Source organism: Pteropus vampyrus, unplaced genomic scaffold, assembly GCF_000151845.1.
Source record: "Pteropus vampyrus isolate Shadow unplaced genomic scaffold, Pvam_2.0 Scaffold28, whole genome shotgun sequence".
NCBI lineage: Eukaryota > Metazoa > Chordata > Mammalia > Chiroptera > Pteropodidae > Pteropus > Pteropus vampyrus.
In genome coordinates, this window is record NW_011888809.1 from 234,855 (window position 1) to 250,612 (window position 15,758).

At 43.2% G+C, this 15,758-nt stretch overlaps 1 protein-coding gene across 1 annotated transcript; it reads left to right on the forward strand.

Moving 5' to 3' along the window:
* The first annotated feature begins 1,692 nt into the window (after window positions 1–1,692).
* CGREF1 (cell growth regulator with EF-hand domain 1) lies at window positions 1,693–15,746 on the forward strand. Its single transcript, XM_011356497.2, has 6 exons — window positions 1,693–1,946; window positions 13,099–13,204; window positions 14,238–14,303; window positions 14,390–14,460; window positions 14,600–14,724; window positions 14,947–15,746. Exons 2-6 carry the CDS (start codon window positions 13,131–13,133, stop codon window positions 15,517–15,519), a joined length of 909 nt encoding a protein of 302 aa, XP_011354799.1. The 5' UTR covers window positions 1,693–1,946; window positions 13,099–13,130; the 3' UTR covers window positions 15,520–15,746.
* The last annotated feature ends 12 nt before the right edge of the window (window positions 15,747–15,758 follow it).

Below are 15,758 nucleotides of genomic sequence, written 5' to 3' on the forward strand. Positions count from 1 at the left end.
CTTCTGCCTTCTGCCTTCTGCCTTACCTTGGCGCTTCCACCTGTGGTCCTGTGTGGTGTGCTGTGCCTCTCATTTCTAGGGGAATTGTAACATTAAACTTTCCTTTCCATAGCATTGACCTCTCCATGTTGTCACTCAGTCACCTTTATAAATTAAGATCTGGAACAAATCAATAGCATGTTCAATTTTTTGAAGTAGTCGGGGGCTTAGAGATTGTAATTTGAGATTTGATAGTCATCAGCATTTAGATGATATATTAGTTTGCAGAGTTGCCATAACTAGGTACCACAAACTGGGTATCTTAAACAACAGAACTTTATTGTCTCACAATTCTGGTGACAAGAAGTCCAAGATCAAGGTGTCAGCAGAACTGGTTCCTTCTGAGAGTTGTGAGGAAGAATCTGTTCCACACCTCTCCTCTAGTTTCTGGCAATCTGGCAATTCCTTGGCATGTAGAAGCTTCACCCCAATCTCTACCTGCATCTTCACATGCTATTCTCCCTAAGCATGTGTGTATGCGTATGTATCCACATTTTTATATGGATACCAGTCAGATTAGGGACCCACCGTACTCCGGTTTGACCTCATCTTCACTAATTATTTCTGCAATGACTGTATTGCCAAATAAGGTCACATTCTGAGGTATTAGGGGTTAGGATTTCAATATATAAATTTTAGATGGAGGCAATTCAACCCTTAACAGAGCGTAATGTAAGCTACATGAACAGATGAACACATAGGCAGATGGGGAGTAAGGAGAAAGCCCTTGATACTTGAAGAAAACTACGAAGAAATGACTGTAGAGAGAATAATGGTGTTGCTGAAACCAATAGATGCTGTGATCCAAGGAGGTAGTGTCCATCAGTGTCCATCACAGGAAGGAGGACAGGATGACCTTGATGAGAGTAGGTTTGTTGTGATGGATGCTGATGGAAAGGAGATGATGGAGAGGGAGAAGATAAAGATTCCAGAGAGATAAGAAGTCATTTATTCAAAGAACTAAGTCCTGGGGGCAGTGGGTGAGGATGTAGTCCAGAGCCTCCGTGGAGGAATGGCCACTGTGACAAAAATAGGTGACACTCTATTTTGACCACAAAGCTACAGCCACATACTACAACATTTTGTGCTGGCAAACAACTACCACAACACCCTTAAGATAATTTTCTCCGACTCCTCCCACCTCCATCACCATGGAGCCACTTCTCAGGAATGCACAGTTATAGCCACACAATGACACTGTCATTGTAAACTAGCAGTCACAGCTGTCACTCGAGCATCACAAACAACTCAGGAAGAGTTCATCCAAATACCTTAACACACATACCACTAACATCTTGTACATCACACACCAGACAATCAGTCTCAAGACCATACTGTCACACTGGATACACAGTCACACAGAATATCCCCTACTGTGTCGCAAGTTCCTCAAACACACAGCCACATACACCGGTCACAATCACACACCCTAACAGTATGTTACATTGTATGTTGTCACACACATCTGAGTGCTTGCAGGCAGCGGTACATACAGCATCACCACAGGTAAACATGCCTCTTGTACACAGTGGCCTCACCATCTGTCTTTCTGTAGCTCTGATTGTGTCTCTGTCTCAGACACACACACACACGTATACACGCACGCACGCACGCACACACACACACACACACACACACACACACAGCGGGATGGAAGCCGGGTGGAGGCTTCTGAGGGCCGAGTCCGGCGAGTCAGGGCTGGGCGGCTGCCCTGCCCTGGCGCTGGCGCTGGCGCTCCGGACTCTGTCCGGGCCAGGGCGGCGGCTGCAGCCGGGAGGGCGACGTGGAGCGGCCACGTGGAGCTGCCCGGGGGAGGTCCCGGCGGCGGGAAGCGAGGAGCCGGCTGCGCACAGCCCCGAGCGACGCCGAAGCCGGCCCCCAGCCTGAGTCCCGCGGAGCCGCCGCAGGTGGGTCCGAACCCCGCCCCGGGCAGACGGGCTGTGGGTATCAGGGGTCTCCTATCACAGCCAGCGGAGACGCGCCGCGCCCGGGCTAGGACCGCGGGGCGGAGGCGGTCTCCTGGCCTCTGGGTCTGGATGCTGAAGGCGCAGTCCTTCTCCATCTCCTGCAGCTCAGACGAGTCTGCAGCGGTGGCCCTCGCCTCCTGGCACCTCTCGGGAGGAGGTCACCCCTGAGAGCAGGTGGAAGAAGGGGTGCAAAGCGAATCCTAAATTCTCTCTGTGTGATAATGAGGTTTCACTATTATCCAAGTGTCTCATTTGTCGCTCTGACAGCCTTAGAGAGAGGAGGGCTAGCAGGAGTATCATCCTCATTTGACAGATAAAGAAAAGGGGGACTTGGGGAAGAGCCGAGGTGATCGTCCAACTGGAAGTGGCAGGATGGAGCCTAGCTCTTCGCTGTAGGAACCCTTTGGCTGCATAGCCACTGCCTCTTCTCTTGGGAGGGGTGTGCGGGGAGACACAGGAGACACCAGAGGGATAAATTTATAAGAGAGGGGATTCAATTCCAAGTAACTTCCTGAGAGGATTAGCCAGAAATGGAATGGATGCCCTGTGAGGTGCTAGGCTCCTGTCCTGGAAAGTCGAGTGGAGACTGAATGACCATTGACAGATTCTGTGGAAGAAATTTTTGGACTGGGTGGGAAGTTATGCAAGATAAAAGGTCACTGCCACATCCCAGAGTCTGAAATACTCAGGGAGCATCTGTTCATTTTCAGCTATTTCCCATTTAGAAAAAAAAAGTGCAGTTTGCTGTCAACATTAACTTAACCTGTATTATCCATTGCATCTTCCCCAAGCCCCTACGAAATAGATACTACTATCCTCATTTTTCAAAATGAATATCCCAGGGCCCAAAGATGTTAAGACACCTGCCTAGACCACACCGTTAGCTCTGTGAGAGGCAAGATTTGATCAGAGGTCTAACCCCCAAGGCTGGCTCTCTTCTTAAGCTTTGGTGCAAAGGTTTGAAGAAATTGGAATGGTGAATCATTGTGAATGTGAGTATGTGAGAGTGTGTATGTCTGTGTGTGTGTGTGAAATATGTTACTGAATTAACATCATTACTGTTAAGTGACAGTTGTGGCTCTCATGTGATCATTAGGGTAAATTATGTTTACACATGTTACAGTTATAGGAAATGAGTAGGAACAGTTTATTTGACAGGCAGTGGTTCAATAACTGCTTCATTTCTGTTGCTTACAAAAACTTTGAGAATGCTTAGAAATGGGTGTGAACAAATCACATTTCACCAACTCATTACTGGAGGTGCCTTAGCCTGACTTCCTTTAAGTACTAGAGAGAGGTGAGTTACCTGTACTTAAAATGTCACAGTTGGAAGCATTACTTAAGAGAATATTACTTAGATGGCACTGAAAGTCCACATGCACTTATTTAAGTTTGTGAAGTAGACTACAACCAGATGCTAAGGTTGTCATGAGGGCCCAGGATATTCCAGGGAGTAGATGGAACAACTTGGGCAAAAGCGCTGAAAAGTGAAATTGAAAAGTGTATCAGGAGACTCCACTAACCCTTCTGTTCTTGTGATGGAGCACTGGAAGATGAGTCTAAAATGATGACTCAATAACTGATTGTAGAATGCCCTGATGAGGACTCTGGACTGTAATAGAAATAGGGAGCCATTGAAGGGTTTGGAGTGATGGAGTTCTAGAAAAGGAAAATTAATCCTATGTGAGTATGGGGAATTCTTTAAATGGAGAAGGTAGCAGAGGCAGGGACAAGAATGAGAGGCTACTGCATTCGTTTGTGGAAGAAGTAATTCATTATCCACTTCATAGTCACTGTAACCCTGTGAGGTAAGTACTCTCTCCAGTATACAGATATGGTAACTGAAGTTTAGTGGGGATAATTAACTTTCCCAAGGTCACAGAGACAGTGTTTGGTGGAGCTGGGATTTGAACCTAGGTCTGGCTGCTTCCAAAGCCATTCTCTGTGCACTGCGCATACGGAATAGTTGCATAGGTATGACATATACATAAGAGAAGGGGAGTGATAGTAATTTATGTGGGCAGGGTTCAGGACCAGGAACATACTATTCAGGGTCCAATGCACAAATAAGATTAAGAATTTCAAGACAGTAACAGCAGAGCATTAAACTAAGCACAGAGCCCTTCCTAGAGCAAGACCCTGTGTGGCTGCACAGACACACACTCATGACACTAGTTCTAATTACTATAACGACTTAACAAACCATCTCAAAACTTAGTAACCGAACACAATGGCTTTGACTTCGCTCATGAGTGTGTAGTCTGGACAGGGCTAAAGAGACAAGCACGTTTCTGCTCCATTCTGTGTTGGCTGTAGAATCCTGAAGTCAGGGGGGTGCAATCACCTGAAAGTTTGCTCTCTCACCTGTGTGGTCCCTGGTCTGGGATGATGTGAGCAGCTGGACACCAGAATGGCTGAGGCTCCTCAGGCATCTCTAGCTTTATGTGGTTTCTCCACATCGTCTTTTCAGTATGGAGACTTCAGCAACACCAAATTTCTTCCATGGTGGCTCGGGTTCCAGAGGTGCATATCTGCATATCCACAGTAATCTATGTGGCCTTTTCTAACCCAGACCTGGAAGTCTTGCAACATCATTTCAGCTGTTTCTTAGAAGTGAGTCACTAAGTACAGCTCATACACAAGGGAAGGTGAATTAGATTCCAGCTTTTGTGGGAAGGAGTGTCAAAGAATTTGCAAACCCAGTTTTTAAACCAGCACAGTTGGCCTCACAAGTGAGTTGATTAGTGAGATCTGATGAGTGTGTCCCCTTTAAGTCTGAAGTGTTACCACTAGAGGTATTCTTTGTCCTCTTTTAAAAGGCAACTGCCTATGGATGATATATTAAACCTGAATACTAGGTTTTGACAGCTCTGAGGGATGTAAATTACTCCAGTGCCTCCTGTTGGCCTAGATCTTGGCAGTAAGCAGATGGGGAGGAGAAAGCAATTTGAGGGTGTCCAGGTGGGGAGACCAGGATGGTGGGTATGTGTGAAGCCACTGCCAAGCAGTCCCGGAAAACTTCTGGAAGGAAGAAGGCCTTATTGTATAACCAGGTATTGTGCTTTATACATCTTGTCTCATTTAACCCTGACAACACACCATGAGGGGTTACAGACAGAGAACCTGAAACACAGAAGTCACTCAGCTAGTGAGTCACAGAGCTTGGATTTGAACTTAGGCAGCCTGAAGTTAGGACCCAAACCCTTAATCTTTGGGCTGTGCCACCTGTTCCTTAGCAATTTTGTGTTTCTCTGACTTTCTCTTAATCATTGTTTTAACATTTGTATCTTTTCCTACTTATGTATTTGCAAGCTTTAACGAAGAAAAAAGTAAGTAATTCTACTTTATTTTATTACCTTATAAGATAGTGCCTCACATATATAGTAGGTGCTCAATAAATATTAAAGAAATGAATGCTGTTTATCCTTATTCTACAAACTTATGTTTATACTTGCCTTCCCTGTTGATGCTTGCCCTCCTGGTCACTCTCCATGGGTTGCTATGGAGATTTCTGTCTTGAACCCCCAGCTGAGGCCCAGGTGGTGGTGAGCTCCACAACAATGAGAACCCAGGTAGCCTTGAACCCTAGTTGCATTCCCCACAGTCCTCTATCATTTGTCTCCTGGAACTTGGTTGATGGTGTCTTTCATGATACAGAAGTTTAAACTTTGATATACTTGAATCTCTCCATTTTTTTCCTTTAAAACTTATGAGTTTGCAATATTTATCATGTTTAATGTTTCTGTCATACGATATGATTTGCTTAGTCATTGCCTAAATGTTAGATGTTCAAGTTGTTTACATTTCTTTGACTAATATCAATAGCATAGCTATAAATACCTTTACAACTTTTTTTTCCATTTGTGTTCTTCCTTACTTGATCTCCAGGATGATGTTGTTGGATCAAGATTTCATGGCAATTACGACACATTTGCAGATTGCTCTAGAAATAGTTCAGGTTTATAGTTCCTCAAACAATATAGGTTAATACTCACTGATTCAATTGATTTAATGATTATAGAACTATTAAAATTTGGTATTTCTTTTTCCACTGGTTTTGCTGTTTTTTTCTAGGCAATTGGTTATATTGACTAACTTTTCAAATTCCTTCTATTTCTGTAGTTATGCCCCCATTATCATTCCTAATATTGTTTATTTGTGCCTTTTCTCTTTGTTCTTAATGAAAATTGTCAGAGATTTGTCTATTTTTATTAGTCCTTTTAAAGAAACACCATCCTCTCTATTATATTTTCCACCTCTGCTATCTTTTCTTTTTTTCTTTATTTTAATTTCTTTAAGTTTATTCTGTTTTACTAACTTCTTGAGTTGGAAGCTTAACTCATTAACTTTTAGCCTTTCTTCTAACCTTTTATGTCAATCTATTTTCCCTCCAATACTACTTTAGCTATATGTCTTGTTTTGAAGTATATTTTTCCAAGATTATCCAATTCTAAGTATTTAACAATTTCCATTATGTTTTCTTCTTTGATCTATATGTAAGCATGTCTTTTAAATTTCCATATATATGAGATTTTTATATCCTTTTTGTCACTGATTTCTAACGTAATTGCATTTTGTTCAAATAACATAGTGTGAAACTAATTTTTTGATATTCGTTGAGCCATACTCTCTGGCATACTACTTATCAGTTTTTATAAATATTCCACATGTGTTGAGAAGAATATATATTTACTAAATGATTGAATAGGGTTCTCTGTTTATTAGTTCAGGCTTATTGACTGTTTTATTCAATCTTCTACATTCTTATTAATTTTTAGTCTGTTTAATCTTTCAGATACTGAATGAGATATGTTAAATTCTTCTATCATAATGGCAGATTAGATTTTTCTCCTTGTAGTTATGCCAGGTTTTTTTTTTTTAAGATTTTATTTTTCTTTAAAGCAGTTTTAGGGTCACAGCAAAATTGAGAGGAAGGTACAGAGATTTCCTATATACTCCCCATACCCACACATGCATAACTTCCCCCTTATCATTATCCATCACCAGAGTGGTACATGATGAACTGGTAAACCTACACTAACACATCATAGTCACCCAAAGTCCATAGTTTACCTTAGGATTCACTCTTGATGCTGTGCAGTCTATGGGCTTGGACAAATATATAATGACATGTATACCATTATGGTATCACACAGAATATTTTCACTGTCTTAAAATCTTCTGTGCATCAACTATTTATCCCTTCTACCCCCAGCCCAGGTTCTAGCAACCACTGATCTTTTTACTGTCCCCAAAGATTTGCCTTGTCCAGAATGTCATATAGTTGGAATCATACAGTGTGTAGCCTTTTCAGATGGGCTTCTTTCACTTAGTAATATGCAGTTAAGATTCCTCCACATCTATTCATGGCTTGATAGGTCATGAATAGTGCGCTTGGATAAATCAAAGTGTAGCTTATACACTTTTTAGAACTTAATAATATTCCATTGTCTGGGTGCACCACAGTTTATTGATGCATCCACCTTTTGAAGGACACCTCGGTTGTTTCCAAGTTTTGGTAATTATGAACAAAGCTGCTATAAACATCTGTGTTTTTGTTTGGACATAAGTTTTCAACTCCCTTAGCTAAATACCAAGGAGCACAACTGCTGGATTATGTGGTTAGACTATGTTTAGTTTTGTACAAAAAATTCTAAGTGTCTTCCAAAACGGCTGTACCATTTTGCCTTCCCACCAACAAAGAATGAGAGTTCCTGCTGCTCCACGTCCTTGCTAGCATTCGGTGGTGTTAGTGTTCTGGATTTTGGCCATTCTAATAAATGCGTAGTGTTATGCTAGATTTTGGTTTAGATTTTTTTAGACTATGTGATTAGATACACACAAGTTCAGAATTATTATATCTTCCCAGAGGAGTAAACTTTTGTGAATTTTGTAATGACACTCTTATCTATAATAATGCTTTTCACCTTAAAGTCTAATCTAACATCATTAAAATCTAATCTAACATCATTAAAACTAATAAAACATCATTAAAACTAAAACCAGTTTTCTTTTGTCTAGTATTGCTTTATATATCCTTCAACATTTCTGTTGAAGGATATATAAAGCAACATTTTCTTTCAACATTTCTTTCAACATTTCTGTCTTTATTTTTAGGTTCAACATTTCTGTCTTTATTTTTCTTTCAACATTTCTGTCTTTATTTTTTTCTTTCAACATTTCTTACAACATTTCTGTCTTTATTTTTAGGTTAAGCTCTTGAAAATTGCATGTAACAGTATTTTGTTTTATGTGCATTTTGATAATCTCTAGTTCCTAAATGATGAGTTTATATTTTTTTATGATTACCGACATACTTGCATCTATCTTTACCATCTTATTTTATGCTATTTGTCTACCTTTTTAATTTAATTTTTTTAGTCTCTCTTTTCTCTTTTCCTGCCTTCCTTCGAATTGTTTTTTTTTTTTAAAATTCCATTCATTTTATTCTGTGCTGGTTGGTTGTCATACATTCCATTTCTGCTCTTTTAGTGGTTATCCTTAAAATTTTTATATGCATATTTAACAAAGTTGGTCAGTACGTCTATTCTCTTCCCAAACAACCATTCTTTCTTTATATCTTATTGTTGTCTAATATTATAGTTTAGTCCATTTTTTGTCCCATAATTATAAATATTAACATAATTAACAATAAATATTAACATAATTATCATAGTTTAATAGTCTATGTTTGTTTATATTTTCCCATATACTTTCTATTTTTTTCTCACCTTTTTTTTTTTTTTTTTGCATTTCAAACCACTGAGACCATAATAGGATCATTTTCTTTTTCCTGAAATAGATACCTTAGAATTTCTTTTAATGAAGGAATGTTAGTGGTAAATTCTTTTTTTTTTTTTTTAAATTCCATTCATTTTATTCTGTGCTGGTTGGTTGTCATACATTCCATTTCTGCTCTTTTAGTGGTTATCCTTAAAATTTGTATCCTTAAGATTTGTTGTTTATCTAAAATTATTGTTGTTCTGCCTCATTCATGAAAGAGCATTTTGCTGAGAATAGAATTCTAGAGTAGCAATCCCCCCCACCCACATACTTCTCAACATATTAAAATACAATATTACTGTATTCTGGCATCACTGTTGCTGTTGAAAATCAACTGTCAGTCTACTCTTCCTTATAGGTAATTTGCCTTTTCTTTCTGACTGCTTTAAGATCATCTCTTTTTCTTGTTCTCTAGTTTCACAAAAGCTCCAGGTGTGGATTTCTGTTTATTTAATCTGCCTGGGATTGTTGGACTTCAGGGATTGGAATAGTAGTGTTTTGCAACATACTAGAAAAATCTCAACTGTTATTTCTTCAAGTACTACTTCTATCTCTATTATCTCTTCTATCCTCCATGCCACTTAACCTTTTTTTTCCTGTCTTTGATTCCGTGAAGTTGTGGGGGTTCAGAACTAGTCACCCAAGATGTGCTTCTGTGGCTCATGGCTTGTTTAGAGCTAAGAGCAACTTTAGCTTCGAGCTCAGGAGAAACTTTTGCCCCTCCTTTGACTACTTGGAAGAATATGACTTAGGGGCCTTGCCTTTGATGAGAGATTGTCGAGATAATCTCTTTTGACTTGTCTGCAGGGCAGGACAAACTTCTATTTACTGATTGTTTGTTCTTCTTATCCTCCTGCAGAAATCCTCTGAAGCCCCTAAGGCACCTTACCACCTCCCTAGTTTAAGATGTTTTATATCCCTCAGTTCCCCTTTCTACCTCTGAACCTCTGTGCTTGTGGGGTCTCTGACTCTCTCATGTATGTGAGGTTTCCATACATATATATGTATTAAATTTGGTTATTTTCTCTTGCTAATCTGTCTCATGTCTATTTGATTATTAGACCAGCCGAAAGAACCTTGAGGGTGGAAGAAAGCTCTTTCCTTCCCCACAAACTGTAATCTGGATAATTTATTCAGATCTATTTTCCAATTTATTAATTCTCAAATCATCTATGTCTAATATATTTTACTCATTGCATTTATTTTTATGTTTCTCATCCTTAAACTTTTTTATTGGAGTATAATACATGTGTGTACAAAGTGCCAATAAAATAGACTGATCTCCAAGTGAGCATGCCCAAGCAACCAGCACCTAGGTCCAGACACAGAATATGCTAGCGCCCTGGAGGCCTGACACTGGTCCGCTCCTAATTGTATTCCTTCCTGACTTCTTTCCCTTCTCTTCTTCCCAGAGGTTACTGCTGTTGTAACTTTTCATTGTACATTAGTTTCAACCTTGTTTTTGAACTGTAATTCATTGCATTTTTTAAATCGATCTTTTCTTTATATTTGTATATATTTGGTCTTCAAATCTATTTGATCATTTTTATGCTCTTAACTCCTTCTCATAGTTGCAAATTTCTCTTTAAAACACATGAAATATTCTTTATGTTCTCTGTGTGATAATTCTACTCTCTTCAGTTTTTGTGAGTATGGCTTTGCCTGCTATTGTTTAGCTGGCTGCTATTCACAGTGTCTTATTTCCTTGGGTGTTTATGACTTTTTGGTTGTGAATTCATGCTCCTTGAACTTTACTTATGGAACTTCTCTGAGCATGGATTGGAGTTGTGTTCCTCCCAACAAGGTGTATATTTTCTTCTGTCGGTCAACTAGGGGTACTATGAACGAGGTACCACTTCAAAATAAATGATCTGCTTTAGGTTTTTGAACCACAGAGGTAGCATTAATTCAGGCCTTGAATCCACATGAGACCAGACTTGTTACAAATTCTCAAGGTGTTATGGAAAAATCCCAAAAGCTCCAAAAATCAGACCAGCGAAAATCCAAGCAGTAACCCAGAGAGGAAGGGAACTGTTTTATGACACCGGTGGTCCCAGAAGAGCTAGCGCTCTGAAAATCTGGGCCTTGAGCTTAGGGGCAATTTCACTATTATACCCACGTTGTTACAGTTGGCATGGGCTGATTTACAGACCCCTGAAATTGCTATGGGCTACGGGCAGTTACAGAGCATGAGATTTTCTAACAAGCACTAAAGCAATACATCTTTTCTAACTAGCACCAAAGCGATACATCTTAAAGAGAGGGGATACATCTGTCTAAACACTAAAAGCAATATATCTTAAGGGGAGGGTGAGTTCTCAGTTGACCCCGAGATCTTTGTACTATGTAGCAAGTATATTTACAGAAGCAGAAAAAAAAAGAACTGATTAGAAATGTTGGCCAATTAAGTGGGAAATTCCTCTTCAAAGGAAGATATTTTTCTCCCTTCTACCCTGTGCCAAAGTCAAAATAAGTAAGACTCTGTGCTGCCCTTCTTCAGGCAAATTTCCTTTTTGTTCACCCTTAGATTGAGAGTTGAGCAATTTGAACCCCAGCTTTACACAGGTAATCTCCCTATTAGTCTCCTCACATTGGATGGGTCCAAGCTTTATCTCTGGTCTCCTCTATTGCACAAAGCGCTCAAACCGGTAGCTTAAGTTCACCTGGGGTTTGGTTTGGCAGATACTCTTAAGGCAGAAGCTGACGTCAAGCTGACTTTTCCCCCGGGATTACAGGCTTCACTGTGCTTTTGTACTCCAAGAGAATTTCTTACTTCCTTGCCAACTCATTGCATTTGAAAAAATACTTTCTATTTTTATCCAATAGAAAAATTTACCAAATAGAAAAATACTTTCTATTTTTGGACTTACTTTCACTGGGACATCTACTCGTATACTACCAGACCAGTCCATCTTTTCAATGAGGGGTGCCCACTGTGGTGGAACCTCTGAGGGTCCCCACTTGCTATGGAGATCTCGGTTCCAGCTGCCTCCCATTCACCAGCCCAAGGTTTTCTCTCCTGGGTGCAACAACTAAAGCCCAAGGACCTGCGTTGCCAGCCAGTGTTTGTGAACACCTTTGAAGCAGCTGTGGTTTCAGCACCCGTTTGACCACTGGGGAGTTTGGACTAACTACGTAGACCATATCCTTCGGGATTAACGTATGCATAGAAAACTGAAAACAGTTTCTAGGACTCTCGGTAGCTTCGCCTTTTGTGAGCTTCCATGTTTGCTGCTGCTGCCTCAGGGCAGTTCTGCTGGCACGGCTACAGCCAGGCTCCCACATCACATATCTTCCTGTTAACCAGATGCTCGCCTGCTCTTTCCCGCATCTCTTAGGAAGCTGACGTCCACCCTTGCAATAGTTCGGAACCTTGTCGGGGTCATGGAACTCTTTGAGAATCTGCTGAAAGATATGAACCTTTCTCTAGGAAAATTGAACACCAGCCAGAGTGGAGGGCACTGTTTCAGAGAGTTCCTCACCCTCTGCCTAAACCGAGCACCTGATGATTTGTCTTCCTAGCGATGAGCGTGGGGTCTCAGGCCTCAGCTTTGGTGGGCGTCTGCTTCCTCAGGAACACCCCTGAGGGACTCATCAGAAAGTTTCGTGCTCTATGCTTTTGATCGATCCTCTCTGTTTGACTGTTTTCATATCATCAAATGATTGTGTAGGCGTAAGGGGAAGTTTTTCTTACTTCCTTCACATTGGGACCCAATTTCCTAACTGTAGTAAGTAGCAGTTCTTGGGGCTGCTGTTGCTTTGACCCTGGTTTGTTGTGTTTTCAATCCCTACGTGAGTTTAAACCTATTTCAAGGAGTCTGAGCCTCTCTTAATTTGTTCTTGGGTGTTTTTAATAAATACAAACTGACAATCTGCCTCTCTATTTAAGTCTTGGTCTTTTTATGACTTTCTGCATTTCTAATTTGGCCTTTTTCTTAACCTCTTTGAGCTCATTTCCATCTGTAAAGCGAGTGGACTAAACTGGATCCAATGCACTTAAACTGTACTTCTCTGAGCACCTGGGGGGCTGGCGGGGCAAGGGGAATGGGGGGTGGGGAGGGGCTCCTGCCCACAGCACTGCTGCCATTAGAGCAAGTCTGCTCTGAGAACCTTACACACTGGATCTGGAGCAAATTTTATTTTGAGCCAAGTTCCGCAGGTGATCGCTGATGTCCATGTGTGGCTCCTCCTCAAGCAGGAGTCCTGTCACCTGGGCTGCAGGTAGAGGCAGGAAAAGAAGGCAATCCCCATTGATCCCCCACTCTTGGACAGACGCCTCTTGCCCCTGACTCCCTAACTCCGTTCCTAGGAAAGACGTGACGTGTTCCAGTTCCAGGAAGGATGTTGCCGATGAGAATGTCAGTGCTGCTGCTGCTGCCTCTGAGTCTGGCTGCTCCCAAGGATGGAATCCTGAGGTAATGAGATCCCGAGGGCAGGGTCAAGGACCAGGAGCAGGGGGAGTCTTGGAGAATCTGAGGGTGTCTCTGTGAGGCAAGAGGCCTCTATATCCCTCCGCACCCACTTCCCCCTCTGCCTTGTGCCTGTGAGAATGCCCAGCGCAAAGTGGGTCTGCAATACATGTCTGCTGGACTCATTTGGAGCCAGGATCTCAGTTCCAATGAGGTGTGAAGCACAGGGATGAAGCTGTGGGCCAGGGAGGGGGCTGCGGTCCTCTTACCAAGACCTTATAGCGGGAACCCCAAAGAAACAGAGCTCGTTAACAAATCACGTCTATTTTTATTTGAATACCTTTCTTGTACCTATGCAGTGTGTATGTTGGGTGGGGCAGGGGACAGATACAGGAACGGCAGCAAGGGTTGGCAGCAGTGACAACAGTTCCGGTAGCAGCTCCTGCCAGCTCTTTGGAGTCACAGGTCTGGATTGACTTGGGCTTTGTCCGGAACTGGGAGCAAATCTTGAACTTAAGACTGACTAAGAGACCCTGAGCAGATTGAAACTCCAAAACCAACATATATGCCTTCAACTTGGAGGGAAACAAAGAGTCCATTTTGTGTTATGGAGTAAAACGGGTCTGCATAAAACTGAGTAGTGCCACTGGCTCAGCCAGAGACCTGCCTCTTGGTCTCAGCATCAAAGTAGAAGGGTGGCCACGATCCACATTGTCCTGTCCACCACTGCATTGTTTCTTGGGTTGCCAACTTGTGTCTACTAGGTGTGGCTTTGTCTGGCCTCTGTCTACCCAGATGTTTTATGAGGCTTTTCACTTACCATCTAAGTTAAGAATCTGCAAACCCAGAGTCTGAGAAAATAAGGTTCTGCCTCTGAGGAGACTAGAAGGGCCTCCTCCCCACAAGGTTTTTGGGAACTTGGGGAAACAACTCCCTTTGGGTCTGGGGAGAGAACTGCCAGGAGCTTTGGGGTGGAAGACTGGAGGCAGGGCCCTCCGAGAGGCTCTTTGCAAGGCTAATCCTCTCCTCCCTCCTCCAGGCTGGACCCTGAAATGCAGCAGCAGCCCTTACCCAACCCCTTCCAGCCAGGCCAGGAGCAGCTCCGGTGAGAAGGCTGGGCTGGGGATTTGAGGACTAGGCCTGCGGCTGCAGACTGGCCTCTTGTGAGCTGATTTTCCACTTTTCTGTCAGACTTCTACAGAGTTACCTAAAGGGACTAGAGAGGATGGAAGAGGAGCCAGAGCACATGAGCCGGGAGCAGGGTGAGGGGCTGGGTTGACGGGGCCAGGGGATGGGAGGCTCAGGGAAGCCAGAGCTGGGACTGACCCTGGGCTGTCCCATTGTCTCCTGTCTCTTCTATCTGCCCACAACACGACTTCTGATCCAGTTTCTTTTCCTTAGTTCTCCTCTACCTCTTTGCCCTCCATGACTATGACCAGAGTGGACAGCTGGATGGCCTGGAGCTGTTATCTATGTTGACAGCAGCTCTGGCCCCTGGAGCTACTGATTCTCCCACCACCAACCCGGTAAGCCCTGCTGGATGGGGTCTCTTCTCCCATGAGGCATTGGGGCTTTGTTTTTTTTTCATCATCACTCTTTTAGTGAATCCCAGGAATGCTCAAAGCCTGCATGACAAGGCTGGGTTGGGGGGCGGGGGGGGGGGGGGCGCGGGTGGTGTTGGGAGGGCCAGGGCTCCTGGAAACATCTCTGATCACTGTAGACCCCACAACCACTGTGTGCTTCCACAGGTGATCCTGATAGTGGACAAAGTGCTTGAGACCCAGGACCTGAATGGGGATGGGCTCATGACCCCTGCAGAGCTCATCAACTTCCCGGGACAGCCCCTGGAGCTACAAGATGTTGGGAGGCAGTCCCTGTTTGCTAAAAGCTCACCAAGACAAGAAGCACAGGAAGCTCTGGGCCTCAAAGAAGAAGCTGGGGGACAAGTGGAGGCCGGAAGGGAGTCCTTGGAGCCTGTACAGGAGGCTGAGGGACAGGCAGAGGCTGGAGGAGAAGCCCCAGGCCCTGGAGGGGAGGCTGGGGGACAGGCAGAGGCTGGAGGAGAAGCCCCAGGCCCTGGAGGGGAGGCTGGGGGACAGGCAGAGGCTGGAGGAGAAGCCCCAGGCCCTGGAGGGGAGGCTGGGGCACAGGCAGAGGCTGGAGGAGAAGCCCCAGGCCCTGGAGGGGAGGCTGGGGCACAGGCAGAGGCTAGGGACACTAGAGAGGAAGCCAAAGAGCTTCCAGGGGAAACACTGGAGTTTAACAACATCCCAAACGGGTTTGAGGTTCATGCTATTCAAATGGCGAATGATGAGATATAAATGTTGAGGATACAGGTTTGTACTCCTAGAAGTCTCAGTGCCAGAACATAGCCCCGAAGGGTGGATATGTATGTTGGGACAAGGACCACCTCTATGTCCCCTTTCTGGCCCCAGCGGGTGGCAGGTCTTCCTGTGCAGTGCAGGGAGATTTTAAGTTGAGAAGACCTAGACAACCAACCAATAAAGCTTTAGGACCCAGGCAACCAATAAAGAACTGAATGAACTCATTTCCCTGGACC

Excerpts from the sequence above, each read along its gene's own strand:
- CGREF1 (XM_011356497.2), top strand. The coding sequence starts at position 13,131 with ATGTTGCCGATGAGAATGTCAGTGCTGCTGCTGCTGCCTCTGAGTCTG. Across the intron at positions 13,205-14,237 it reads CCCAAGGATGGAATCCTGAG|GCTGGACCCTGAAATGCAGC; the intron begins GTAATGAGATCC and ends TCCCTCCTCCAG. Across the intron at positions 14,304-14,389 it reads CCAGGCCAGGAGCAGCTCCG|ACTTCTACAGAGTTACCTAA; the intron begins GTGAGAAGGCTG and ends CTTTTCTGTCAG.